Source organism: Cajanus cajan, chromosome 9 (assembly GCF_000230855.2).
Source record: "Cajanus cajan strain Asha chromosome 9, NIPB_CcT2T_4, whole genome shotgun sequence".
NCBI lineage: Eukaryota > Viridiplantae > Streptophyta > Magnoliopsida > Fabales > Fabaceae > Cajanus > Cajanus cajan.
The window spans coordinates 56,177,297-56,191,440 of record NC_138525.1 but is presented as its reverse complement, the minus strand read 5'-3'; the positions used below and the strand labels follow the sequence as shown (position 1 = coordinate 56,191,440).

At 33.0% G+C, this 14,144-nt stretch overlaps 1 protein-coding gene and 1 pseudogene across 1 annotated transcript; one reads left to right on the top strand and one right to left on the bottom strand.

The window, feature by feature from the left end:
- The first annotated feature begins 965 nt into the window (after positions 1-965).
- LOC109791013 (L-type lectin-domain containing receptor kinase VIII.2) lies at positions 966-3,527 on the top strand. The gene has a single exon (XM_020350265.3). The coding sequence runs from the start codon at positions 1,120-1,122 to the stop codon at positions 3,178-3,180; it is 2,061 nt and encodes a 686-aa protein (XP_020205854.2). The 5' UTR covers positions 966-1,119; the 3' UTR covers positions 3,181-3,527.
- An 8,813-nt stretch (positions 3,528-12,340) lies between these two features.
- Positions 12,341-13,965, bottom strand: LOC109809723 (UNC93-like protein 1 pseudogene; annotated as a pseudogene).
- Between the last annotated feature and the right edge of the window lie 179 nt (positions 13,966-14,144).

Below are 14,144 nucleotides of genomic sequence, written 5' to 3'. Positions count from 1 at the left end.
AAAAGGACTACTTATGCATTAATTAAGTACAAAATGTTTTAGAAATAATTAGTACATTTTGTATAATCTCTTATATAATGAGATACATATTAGGTAAATCAAAATTATTAAAATAAGACGAAGAATGATTAGCTGATGTAATTGATCAATTCTTTTATATTTCAAGTAGAAGCAGAATTGAAAATTGAATTTGCAAGTGACATCATCTTCATTGCATTATTGTAGAAAGCACGTTTCCCAAAACCGTAAACGTCAACAAGAAAAAATAACAGCCAATACAGAAAAAGTGAATCAACTTTCTCGTTTGGTTTGCATTGCATTGAAACGAAATCACCATGAAATAAAAAATTGTAACAGAGAAATGCACTTGAGGCTTGAAGAACAAAACAGATTTTAGAAAGTAGTCCCCACCCATAATAAATTTGCTACCACATCGTGATTAATTTACGACAAAAGTAATCATATTTGTGGGTAATTTTCTATAATATCAAGGATAATAACAAAACTGCAACTGCAAACTTCAATTTGACAAGGCTCTATTATTGAATTCATTATCCCATCTTCTCTTCTAACCAATCAATTATATTGAATATTGATTATTGACCACCAATCAGATACCATAAAATAACAAGTAGACGGCGCACTGCTTCTTGTTTGATCCACAATTATATTTCTCGATTGTTATTATTATTATTATGCTCATATCATAGTGAACAATATTCCTTAGACACGTGTTAAATCTTGCTTGATCTAACATATATCTAAAATATTATGGTTTTGCTTTCATTTTCATTTGGGTTACGGAAATGCCAAAAACAAAACGTGAATGGAACAGTAATTCTAATGAATCAATTTTGCACCTCATATATCTCTACTGTCATATCATACCCCACATAGCAGGTTACGTTGCTTCCGTAACATGAGTGATATTAATCAAACTTACGTTGATTACCCTGCATCATTTTCCTCTTCAAATAATTTCAATTATTTTATTTAGTCCAATTCATAGTCCAGTCAGATTTGCTTTCTTCCGTTTTGGTGTATTAACCATTGGCACCTAACTCAAACCACATTCCTAGCCTTATCCGTGGCATTACCACAATTATTAGCACTAGCTGAATGATTGGAATTTTCTTTGTTCCTTTGCATTCAATGGCTTCCTTGTGCAAAATCTTGCTCATATGTTGTTTGTTGAATCTTCTGGCCTCGATTTGGCCACACCCAGTTCCAGTTCATTCAGCTAGTGATGTTCCAATCAACGTGACAAAGCACTTCTACTTCCCTAACTTCAGCTTCAGCAACAACCCCAGACTAGTCCATGATGTGAAGCTCCTAGGCAGTGCCAGGTTCTCAAATGAAAAGGGTGCTCTTCAAATCCCAAATGAATCACATGACATAGACATAAGACACCAAGCAGGAAGAGGGATCTACTCCTTCCCAATTCGCCTGCTAGATCCAAGCACCAAGACCCCAGCTTCCTTTCACACCACTTTCTCTTTTCAGATGAACAATTCCACTGCCTCTGAGCAAGGTGAGTATGGAGGAAGTGGCCTCACTTTCATCGTTGTCCCTGATGAGTTCACAGTGGGAAGGCCAGGACCATGGCTTGGCATGCTCAATGATGCTTGTGAGAATGACTACAAGGCAGTGGCAGTGGAGTTTGACACAAGAAAGAACATAGAGTTTGGAGATCCAAATGACAACCATATTGGCATCAACTTAGGCACCATAGTATCCACCAAAGTTGTCAATGTTTCTGATGTTGGAGTGTCCCTTAAGGATGGTTCTGTTCACCGTGTTTGGATCACCTATGATGGTCCTCAAAGAAGAATGGACATTCGCCTTGGAAAGGGAAACCAAGAGGATTATCCACCCAAGCCTATCTTCTCAGAATCCATGGATCTCTCTCCTTATCTAAATGAGTACATGTTTGTGGGGTTCTCAGCTTCCACAGGTAACCACACACAAATCCATAACATACTCTCTTGGAGCTTCACTTCCACAAGCCAAGCTTTTCTTCGGTTCCCTTCAGATGAAACCTGCCAAGGTAAGATCTTACTCGAGAATAGTACAAGTACTACACCACCAACTCCCACTAAGTCTTCTAAGAATGAACTACCAAGAAGCTTTATGATTTTTGTGGCTGCTGTGGCATTGGCTCTGGCTCTTTTCCTTGGCTTTTACTTCATCAGTAGGCACAGGAGAAACGCTTCCAAGTTGAACACTTCAGTGGAGACAGAGATTCACATGCCAAGGCCTCCAAACAAGCCTCGCCGCTTCACTTTTTCTCAACTTGCTTCTTCAACTCGGTCATTCAGTGAGATAGAGTTGCTTGGAAGTGACTCTAGAGGCGAGTACTACAGAGGGAAGCTTTCCAATGGCAGCCAGGTGGCTGTGAAGAGATTCTCAGCTCAGTTTCTCAGCACACATGGATCAGACAAGAGGCGTTTGTTGAAGGAAATCAAAGGCATTAGCCATCTTCGCCACCCGAATTTGCTTCCCGTCAGAGGCTGGTGTCAAGACAACAATGAAATCATGGTGGTCTATGACTTTGTCCCCAATGGAAGCCTTGACAAATGGCTATTTGGGGCTGGTGTTCTTCCGTGGACTCGACGGTTCAAGGTTATTAAAGATGTTGCCGATGGCTTGAGCTTCCTCCACACTAAGCAACTAGCTCACAAGAACTTGAAATGCAGCAGTGTGTTCCTAGATGTCAACTTCAGAGCTGTTTTGGGTGATTTTGGGTTTGTGCTGTTGGGCGCAGAATCAAAACAGTTTGAGTCTGCAGTGTGCCATGGTGCAGATGTGTTTGAATTTGGTGTCCTTGTGTTGGAAGTGATAGCTGGAAGAATGAGGGAGGAGAAAGAGGAGGGAAATCCAGAAGAGAGGAACCTATTGGATTATGCTTGGAACTTGCATCAAATTGATGAGAAAGTGAAGCTGGTGGACAGAAGAATGGGGTCATTGATCAACTTGGATCAGGCAATTCGTGTTCTTGAAATTGGATTACTTTGCACTCTAAATGAGAACAAAGGAAGGCCCTCAATGGAGGAAGTGGTGGAGTTTCTTCTCAACATGGATAAGCCTATTCCTGAGTTGCCAAGAACTCGCCCTGTTGCCTTGTTCCCCTATAATAGTGCCAACACAGGACTTTGCAATGCTTATTCTTGCACTTTTTAAGTGGAGCCCTGATGTTTCTGAATATTATGTGGGAGGTGTATGAATAAATGTCAAAGGGACCATTCTTAGGCCTGCAGCAATGAATTGATTTTCCAAATGCTGCAAGTGCTTAATGTGCTGTGTCTGTGAACAGGTAGATAAATATTGTATTGTATTAGCCTTGGGGATTCATTTTCAGTATGCTTTAGCATCACAGCCTCGATGTACGAGTATTTGTGACTCGATTTAGAGTCCTCTTGTTATATGGCAAGTGAAAGATCGTTGATAATGGCAAAATGAGAAAGTAGAGTCAATCTTATTATTATTTAAGAAATGTTGAATTCCATGAATCAAAGCTCATTTATACCCTTCTCTCTGCATTTTCTTTTATTTTTGCCCCTCTCTCCCCAATTTTTTTCAGCCCCAAGGCTATTACTCCGATTAATTCTGCTTCTGGTTTGTGCATGAAATTATATTTGGTCCAGAGTCACGTCTAACCTAGCAGGGAAAAAGTGCAGCTGGCTGTTCCAGATGCCAAAAGGGATTATTATTTCGATCGAAAGTTTACTGGAATCATAAGGATTGTTGCATATTATTTATTTTGAAATTTGATAAGCCATCACAATTTTATTTTTGAAAAGATAATTCAATAAATAATCATTAATCTCAACTCTGAAATTGAGACATGCCTTCCTTCTAGGCCCATGTTCCCACCATAAAGTCTACTAATTTGTTGATTCATAACATGAGATATTTTTTGTTTTGTTTTTTATGACCATTACAGTTTTATTTTTAAGACGTCTCAATAAATCGAGAAGGATAATATTTACATACTCTTAATTCTTAAATACTGTGAGAGTTTTACGTATCAAAACGACTATAAATGGGAATTAGGTACTTTTACCTTGTTTGCTTCGAGGGAAGACTTCAACGATGCTATCATGGCATGCGGAGCACATAGTGGCAAAGATTTTCAAGTTCAGAAAAAGGACAACATTAGAGTGAGGCTTGTCTGAAAGTGGATGGCATTTTGGGCCAAGTTACCAACACAGGACACGTGGTAGTTAAGGAAAATTGTGAACACGTAGTTGCATTAAGGAATACAAGTCTAATTGGTCAGAGCTAATTGGTTGAGTAGTACTAATTTTGTCAGGAAAAATGAATGTGAAATACTTGAGTAGAAGGTACGACAATGAGCATTTGTCAATGTGAAACCATTTGCAGAGACTGTCATATTTCGAAAGTAAAACCACTCCGCTTAGGGTGTAATCAGATAATGGTAACTTGAACCTAAACTAATCAAGATCGAATTAGTGAGTTTTAATTAAAAAATTTTAATATTCAAGTCATATCTAATTTGATTTGATCAAAACCTAATAATGTATGGGATAAGTGATAGCTTTTGTATTTTTTGTTTACTTTTGACTTGATCCAACTCAATCTTATATAATAATAAAATAAAAATAATAATAGTAAAAATAATAATAAGTTAGTATTTTGATGGTCAATTGTTCGGGACAACACTCTTTTTCTTTTGGTTAAGATTTTATGTTTTGAGTTAATAACATTGTAATAATGTAACATATTTATTTTAAGTTTCATTTTGTATTATGTTGGTTATTTGAGTTAATAATAATATAGAAAATTAACAATTTTTAAAAAAATTTAGTTTGTACAATATTTACTTTATGGGGTTGATAACATTATATTTTTAATAAGATATCAAATGATTTATATCTATTATGATATATTTAAATTCTTACAAAAAATAAATAATTTAATTTTGTTAATCTCATTAACCCAATTTAATTCAACTTGTTTGTGATTGGGTTGGGTTAGATTTAAAAAATAATGCATAAATTTAATTCAACCTAACCGGTTGAATTTTGATTAGATCAGGTAACATTTTCATACAAACCTAATTCAACCTGACTCGCTTACTCCTATTAGCCCTAACAAAGGCAGAATCAAAAGATTATTCCTCTTGTGAGGTTAATTCATTGCTACCATTGATGAAAGTTCAAATTATCATGAAAATCATAAATTTTGTATGGAAAAATGGAATTAGTATTTGCTCATGAAAGTTAATGAAAGTTAATGGTGCCCTCCTATAATAACACTACCCTTATTCCCTTGTTGCAAGCACCAGATTCTACCACAAATTGCTTGGAGAAATATGGTAATGTTGGCAATGCTTCCATGACCTTTTTCAATGCATCAAAAAATTTGGTAGTTTCCTCATTCTATAAAAAATGCTTCCTTCTTTAACAATTTAGTCAAGGATATCTAGACATTACCTCATATCCTTGCACAAACTACCTATAGTATCTAGTCAATCTTATAAAAAAAAACCTTCAAACCTTTGAAATTTGTGGGGTAGGACCAATTAAGCATGGCTTCCACCTTGGTAAAGTCTACTATTACCCTCATAGGAAGAAATAACATGGCCCAAATATTCCATGTGTGATTTAGCAAATTCACACTTCTTGTTGGCCACTAATGAATTTTTCTACAACAAAGTCAGCACCAATCTTAGGTGGTGTTGATGATCCTTTTAAACTCCTACTATACACCAAAATATCATTACAAAATACCAAGATAAACTTTTTCAAATACGACTTCAACACTTCATTCATCAAGCCTTGAAAATGTTGAAGGAGCATTAGTAAGGCCAAATGACATTATCAAATATTCATAGTGACCTTCATGCATTTTAAAAGTTGTCTCTTAAACATCTTCCTCCTTCATTTGAATATGGTGGTAACTTGATTTCATGTTCAACTTAGAAAAAATGATGGTCGTAGCTAGTTCATCCAAGAGCTCATTGATGACTAAGATTGGGAATTTATTTGGAATAGTTACCTTATTCAAAGTCATGTAATCCACACAAAACCTCCATCTCCAGTCTTTCTTTTTAACTAAAATAATAGAACTAGCATAGAGACTAACTCTATACCTAATTATTCTAACTCTCAACATATCTTGCACCAATTTTTCAGTCTCATTCTTTTGATAGTAAGGATACTTGTAAGGCCTTAGATTAAGAATCTCAACTCTCTCGTGTAAGATGATAGCTTGGTCTAACCTCCTTGGTGAAGGTAACCCCTTGGTTTCTTAAAAAATAGACTCAAACTCTTCCAAAATCTGTCTTATGTAATCTAGAGTTGTTCTTATGCCTTCCTTTGATTTTACTACAGCCAAACAACACTCCACCTAATAAATCTCCTCTTCCACCCTCAAGTGTGAGTGTACCTTTTAATGAGGTTTCTAATATACTCAAGGAAGAATCTCCCATAATTTGATAAACCTCTCCACCCGAGATATTCAAGGTTAATTTATCAAAATTAGCCTTGATTTCTTCCAATTCTTTTAACCATTCCATTCCCAACATCATGTCAACCCCATCCAAAACAAATAAAAAAAAATTGTGTCAAGGGAACTTTCTACACTACGAATTTTAAATATACACACATTCCTTGAGCCTTCACACTATCGTCATCACCTTCTTTTACCCAATATTTTTTTTGTTCTTTCAACTGGCATCCGATTAAAAGGACACATAATTTGTTCGGATTCAAAGGATACATATAACATGCATCAATGAACCCTAACTTAACGGGTACATACATTCTTGGCTGAGTTTTAGTCCTGCCAAATTCTTGCAAGATCTTAATAGTTGATTAGTCACAGCAACCAAGGAAGAGAGACTACAACCACGGTTGACTGCAACTACATTGCAATTGCGAGTACAGAATCACAATCTTACACAATGCCAAAGATTGTGAAGAAACTGCAATTTAGAAACTTAATTAGAACCTTCAATAAAAATTGGACGACTCATTTTATCACAACAATTATTATTTAAAACATATATCCAGAATGTGAACCGTCAAATCTTCATCTAGCTCCGACTTCAGTTCATGAATGCATGACCTTGTGACTGAGAGGTGAACCCATTTCCATTTTAACAACTCTTTGTACAATGAATAACATGATGCATCCTAAGATTATCCTTCAACAAAGTCAATAATACGAACATCGAATTACGAAACATCTTAAATATATATTTTAAAAGTGATTATTTATTATAAACTCCAACAATTTTCAATTATATAACAACCATAAAAGGAAAGTAACTAAATTCATAAAATAAACCACAAGAACACAATCATCAATGAAGAAGGTAGTGGAATTACATTACATAAATAACAACAATAACAATATTCATACATACAATGATACAATCCAATAATGAATGGCCGTGTGATCAATTTACAGAAGAAAAAACCTCAAAGAATTGAAAAGAACCAAAACAATCAATAACACCCTCTGATCATCATAGCTACAGAACAAGAACACAATCATCAATGAAGAAGGTAGTGGAATTACATTACATAAATAACAACAATAACAATATTCATACATACAATGATACAATCCAATAATGAATGGCCGTGTGATCAATTTACAGAAGAAAAAACCTCAAAGAATTGAAAAGAACCAAAACAATCAATAACACCCTCTGATCATCATAGCTACAGAAACCCCAAAATCTAGAAAAGACCGAACAATACGGAGAAGCCCAACACAATGAGCCAAACAATGTGCACCAAAAGCAAAGCTTGCCCCGGAATCGGTGCGGACCCCCCATTCCCCACTTCGCAGAACCCTAATTTCGCAACCTCCACACCGGCGCACGCCGCCTCCGCGCAACCGCACCAGTACGTCACGCCGTCGGCGCCGCAAACGGGGTCCGCGCGGAAGCACTTCGCCGGGCACGACGACGCCGTCGTTTTGCCGCACAGGCCCTCCGAGGGCAGCCGCAGCACGCCGCGGTCTTCGAGATCCGCCGCCACGACGGGGAGGATCACACATAGCGCCGCGACGACGAGGAATCGAGGTGAGAATTTGGCCATGGTCGGTTTCGGAGATCGCGAGCTACGGAGGCTCGCCGCGGCGGAATCGAGGACCCAGCAGGGAAAAGTTTTGAGATTTGGGAAGATTGGGGATCGGAGGGTTTGAGAATTGAGGTTGGATTGAACCCTAATTGAGGGAAATTGGGGATTTTGTTTTCCTTGTTAGCGAGGAAACAGAGAAGGAAGAAAGAATATTTGTTGTAGTCGTTGGAGAATGGGTCTCCAACTTTCGTTTACTTTTTTTAACAACGGAAAAATAAATTTACACATCTATAACATTATATAAAGGGGATACAAACGTTTGTAACTACCATTTGGTCTCCACTTTTACTATAACTTTTTTATCCTTAATAATATTACATATTAAATAATTAATATAAGTAATTATGTCATTTTATTTAAGTAACTACTCACTTTTATTTCTTTTAACCACATATTATTTAAGTAATTGCACTTATTGTTCGTACTTTCACATTCCTCTCTTTCTTGCTTCCTCTTTTTTTTGTTAAAGTGACTTCGTATCCCTGCATAATATATCCTCCATTTCATGGTACATCCTTTTTCATGGCACTTCATTTCATTATTTTCTTCTCGCAACAAACCCCTCACACTTTTCTTCTTCTTTTTATTCTCTTTATCATATCCTATTATCGTCTTTGTCTCTTTGTTTTTCCTTCAAACCTTTCTACTTTTTTTTTTCATTTTTCAATCCACTTAAATTGCCCACAATAAACATTTCACCAATTGTATACATTACGACCATCATTGTTCGTTGGTTTTGACGTAGAATGAGTACGAATAGATGGGATAACAACATGGGAAGGATTTCAAGGATTGGCAGTTTCACAATTGCGTCTAAGGATTGAGACTTTCTCTCTTTCGCTCAGATTCCTCAGCCATGTTTTTTCAGGTCGATTCTCTTTTCTCAATTCTATTTTCTCACGCTCATTAAAAAAATTCTACATTAAATTATGTAATTTAGTCATTTTTTACCATGATTTTTTGCATTATTTCTACATTAAATTTAAATTTATTCAACTTTTTAAAAATTCAAATTTAAGATATCTCTATTTTCCAAATTCATTTTTTTCCTTTTAAATTATAAAAATTCATTTTTAAACTTATTATCTTGATAGATTTAAAATTTTAAATATATAATCATATTTTATTAAAAATTTGAATTTAAAATTTGCATAATTTTGAATTTTGAATTTTATTTAATTTTTAATAGTTTTAAAATTACAAAAAATAATATTTTAAAACTTATAAATATTTGGTCTCCACTTTCTTTTATCCAATTTTACCCCTTATTATTATTGATGTTGATGGTTACTTTCTTTCAAAATAATAACCATAAGGTGGTTACTTTCTTTCAAAATAATAACCATACGGTGGTTACTTTCTTTCAAAATAATAATCACACAAATAGTCTTTGTTAAATATGTTATTTTCAAAAAAATTATAAACCAAATCCATTATCACTCTATTATAAGTCCCAATCCAACGTTTTGTAACATAATGTTTTTTTTCTCTCACCAAAAATTTCATTCAACGCTATCACCAAATCACACAATTATTGTATCTAACTGGGTTGCACATGATTCTTCTACAACATCACTCCCTATACTTTCAAGCAAGAAAAAAAACATATTTTTGGTCCTAAAAAAAGTCAAAACACGTTGAAATTGACTTACCCGCTTGAATCCTGGTTCCATGACTCATTGCCAATGATATACATGAATGTCTTTCATATTGTGTTTTGATCGATGAAGGCCATTAGTACCTTTGATCTTATGCTTTCCCATTCATAGTTTCTAGGTTAGTATTCTCTTATGACTTCTATCTATAACTTATATAACTTAAGATTTTACCCTTATTGATGATTACTTTCTTTTAAAATAATAACTACACAATATTTCTATAATTTTATCCATTTTTATCTTCTCGCTCTTAGAAATTTTCTCTACCTACTTTGTACAATTTTTTTCCATTCTCCCTCTCTACATTTTTCTCATCCCAATCAATTCTCAACTTTCGCTTTATCCAAACTCATCCCCACTCTATCCTGGTATGAATCACATTTGCAAGCAAGTTGTATTATATTTTAAGTCATCTTCTTTAATGTTGGATATAGTGACACATGGTGTAGAAGAATAATACTCTGACCCCAATAAAGATACCATTAAGAAGCATGATTGTGGTTATGATGATTAGTACACCCTTGATGATCATGACTTACATGAGGATGAAGAAATGACTTAAGACTCATAAGTCCATCAAACAAAAAAGGAGTGTAATTTTGTTTTTCTTTTCTCAATGATGACATCGCATCAATGCTATTAGATACAAAAATGACATGTAACATGTCTACAAGTTATTCGATTTAAAAATATTAAAATTTACAAAGACATAAATAAATTTAACTATATTTGGAGGACATCCTTTGCATTGAATTCATTTCAAGTTTAGTCAATAGTAAATTTAAATGTATTTTTCTTTCATTTTATGTTTAATCAAATTTTTAAATGTCCATATTTAAAATATGTTTGTTTCTTATTTTGATTTTTATTTTCTAAGTTATAGATTTAATATTATAAAATTTTATTTGAAGACTTATTATTTTAATATATTTAAAAACTTAAATATATTTATAAATATCTAATATAATTTTAGTAGATATTATATATTAAAAAATGTTACAATTCAACCATGAAACATAAAATTTGATTTATGTTACCCAAATAATATATCACTATGTTTGATTGAACTTAAATGTGTATCTTAAATTTATTCTATTTTTTTCAATAAAATTGAGTTTACTAAATTAAATATGTTTCTCAACTTTAATCATTTTTTTTCCATGAAATTATGTTAGTTTCAAAAGTTATGTTTTTAATATCACATATTTATTTTGTAGTGTTTAACTCTGTTGTATTAACTAAAATTTGGAAAATGGTGAAAAAATAATTGTTATCTAAAAAATTAGAAAGGTAATATAATAATATGGTTGTGAAAATATTTTTTATGTGTCAATTTAATATATATAAAAATATAATTTTAACATTTCTTCATTTAAATCAATTCTAACTCATATTTTTCTCAATATTAAGACACTTGAAAATGCAAGATTGAGTAATACCTATTATATTGACAACTTTCATGCAAAATAAAATATCTCTATTTTTTAGGTTATGGTTATTTCTTTCATAAAATAAAATAAATTACATGAAATTTTAAATATCTCATATTGATACATGACATTGTATTATTTATTTTTGTAGCTTTTTAAAGTCAAAGAAATTATGGATGATATATTATATAAAAAATTGAAATTTATTATTGAAAAATATGACATTATTCAATTTAATTATTTATTAATTCTAATATATGTTTTAGTTATGTTAATGTTAACTAAAAGTAATAGCAGAATGACATTTAATTTCTATCATAAATTGTAAGAAACATAAAAATCGTCATGAAGTGGAATCTTTATTTGGTATTCCTATTAAGAAAATTTTATGATAGTAAAACATCATATTGTGTAAAATTATTTATATAATTATATGCCAACAAATGAATTCATTCCATATATGAGTTATTTTAAATTTTAAGATAATATATATAGAGGCACGAAGTGCCTCGGCCCCACTAGTAATAATAATAATAATAATTTATAATTGCTTTTTCTGTCAACGAAAAGTAATAATTTCGAGAAATTGTGTTGATGTGAAACTTTTCTTTTTTGTTCGTGTTGTGTATTAGATTTAGAGGATAAGGAAAACTTGTAATAAAATATCAGAATTATTTAGGGAAAAGAAAAATGTCATGTGGGTGGTAGTTAAAAGTTGGTAGGGGAAGAAGATATATAAACCAGTGTGACTTGTCATACACTGATATACAGAGTATATATTATTTTTTAACATGTTTTAAATATAAAAAAATTCAAAAAAAATATATTAGGATTTTATAAAGTAGAATAATTCTACACTGAATAGTTTTATTTTTAGAGAGTAATTTAAAAAAAACGTTTTTAGTTATTTTTATTGAATATATTTTTATAATTTTTATCTCTTATTTTAAATTAAGTTTTAATAATATTTTTAAAAATTACTGATATAAAATATTTATCTTAAATTTTAATTATATATAATAAATTTTTTAATTATATTGCAATTGATTGTGGATTGCACAGATTGTATGATAATATATTTGATAGACTATAAAATTTAAAATAAAAAATGAGAGAAATGCTTTATTATGAATCAATAATAGTAAAAAGGCTGAATTATTTAAATTAATTATAAAAAAAACATTTTAAAAATGCTCCTTCTAATTGTTTTATATAATTCTATAATAAAATAATTTTAATAAGTAAAATGTGTATAAAAACAGGGATATAAAAAGGAAAATGTGGTATAAGAAGATTATAAAACAGAAATGCACTATACTATACAATGAAAAAATGAACTTTTCAAAATTGGCATAGTAATAAATGGGTGGTGTAGAAAACATTATTTATCCAAAGTTCAAAAGCTTGAAACTTGTCCAAATTTGTCATTTAATAGTCCTCAAATTGATATACTATAGATAGATTTCAACAATACAAATACCTAGTTTGACACTTTACATTTTTTCTTTCTCTTGTATTATCACATATATCACTCAACTTTCTATTGAATTTCTCTCACAAGATAGATATTCAGTTGCTGATGAAGAAAACTCAATCCAACCTCTTATTGTCCTTCATGCATCTTTCACAGACATCACCAAAACAAACAGTAATGGATAACTTATTGTTGCGAGCACCCAATTCACAATCAACTGCGATATGAAAGACACCTTGTGTTCATCAACTTGCCAAGCAACTGCAGCCCCTGCACTGTACCTGTAAAATTAGTTGCATGCTTTCCAATTTTCCAACCACAATAAACAACATAACTAATTAATTACCTCTTCTCATCCACCAAATGCTACAAAATATATATATAAAGCACATACAAGAAATAATCGATTAAGCAACTAAGAGGTAATCACATGTGTTGCATATTTACTTAGTGATATAATTGGACTGAGTCTCCTTAAATAAGTTATCACACCATTGAGTTTCATAAAAGCTAATCAACCAGATTTTTCAGCAGAGGTTACTAATTAGTCGGTGAATACTTCAAAAACCATGTTATTAATCTTGTACTTATAGACACTATGAATATTTATTACCTGGTAAGAATCTCAGAATCATCAGCCAGGGCTCCAATAACCCAATAACCGAGCTCTGGAACATGGCATCTAGCACCCCAAAACTAAAGTACAAGACAAGAAAAGTGAGACCCTGAGTGCTTAAAAATCCAACTTTTCAGCTGATTAGCAAGCGCACTACCCCAAATCACAGACCCAAGAACTGCAACTACCACAACCCCCACCAATCCCCTCACACCCTTCTCCTCTCTCAAAGCTGAAATCCATGACATATCCGATCCCAACCGACCCCACCATCTGAGCCCCAGTAGCACGCACTGTTCAACCCTCTAGTCCTCAAGTTAAACAACACCCCATTCACATCATTGAACTGGTAAGGGTAAACAAAGTTACTGCTCCAAGCAGCAGGAACCAAAAGAAGCACATTCCAATTGAAAAACAGCTTGAGAACTTCCACACACTCGGTGGAAACGTTCGAGTACAGCATGCTGGTGCACCTGCTACCATCGTCACGTGCAACCTTGCAAGCAGGCAAGATGGCCAAAGATAAGAGTGTCCCTAGTGACATGAAGCACATGAAGGCTACGTTGTTTCCATCGTTCACAGAAGCAGCCTCAGTGCGATGGTAGTTCAAGTTGAAGGGGATCAAGCCACCAATGACACCTATCAGAAAATTGAGAAGATGAGAAACAAGTTATCCCAGCTTAACAATAGTACTTTCTCCATAGAATTAGGTTTGATCTAGAGAATAGTAATATAGATTTATGCAAATCTCAATTCTATTACTGATAGAAAACTCCAAATGCTTAACTAAGTTTTGTTTTTGATGGAATAAAAGATATTGGGAGATTGAGAGCTAATTATAGAGTTTAT

Excerpts from the sequence above, each read along its gene's own strand:
- LOC109791013 (XM_020350265.3), top strand. The coding sequence starts at position 1,120 with ATGATTGGAATTTTCTTTGTTCCTTTGCATTCAATGGCTTCCTTGTGC.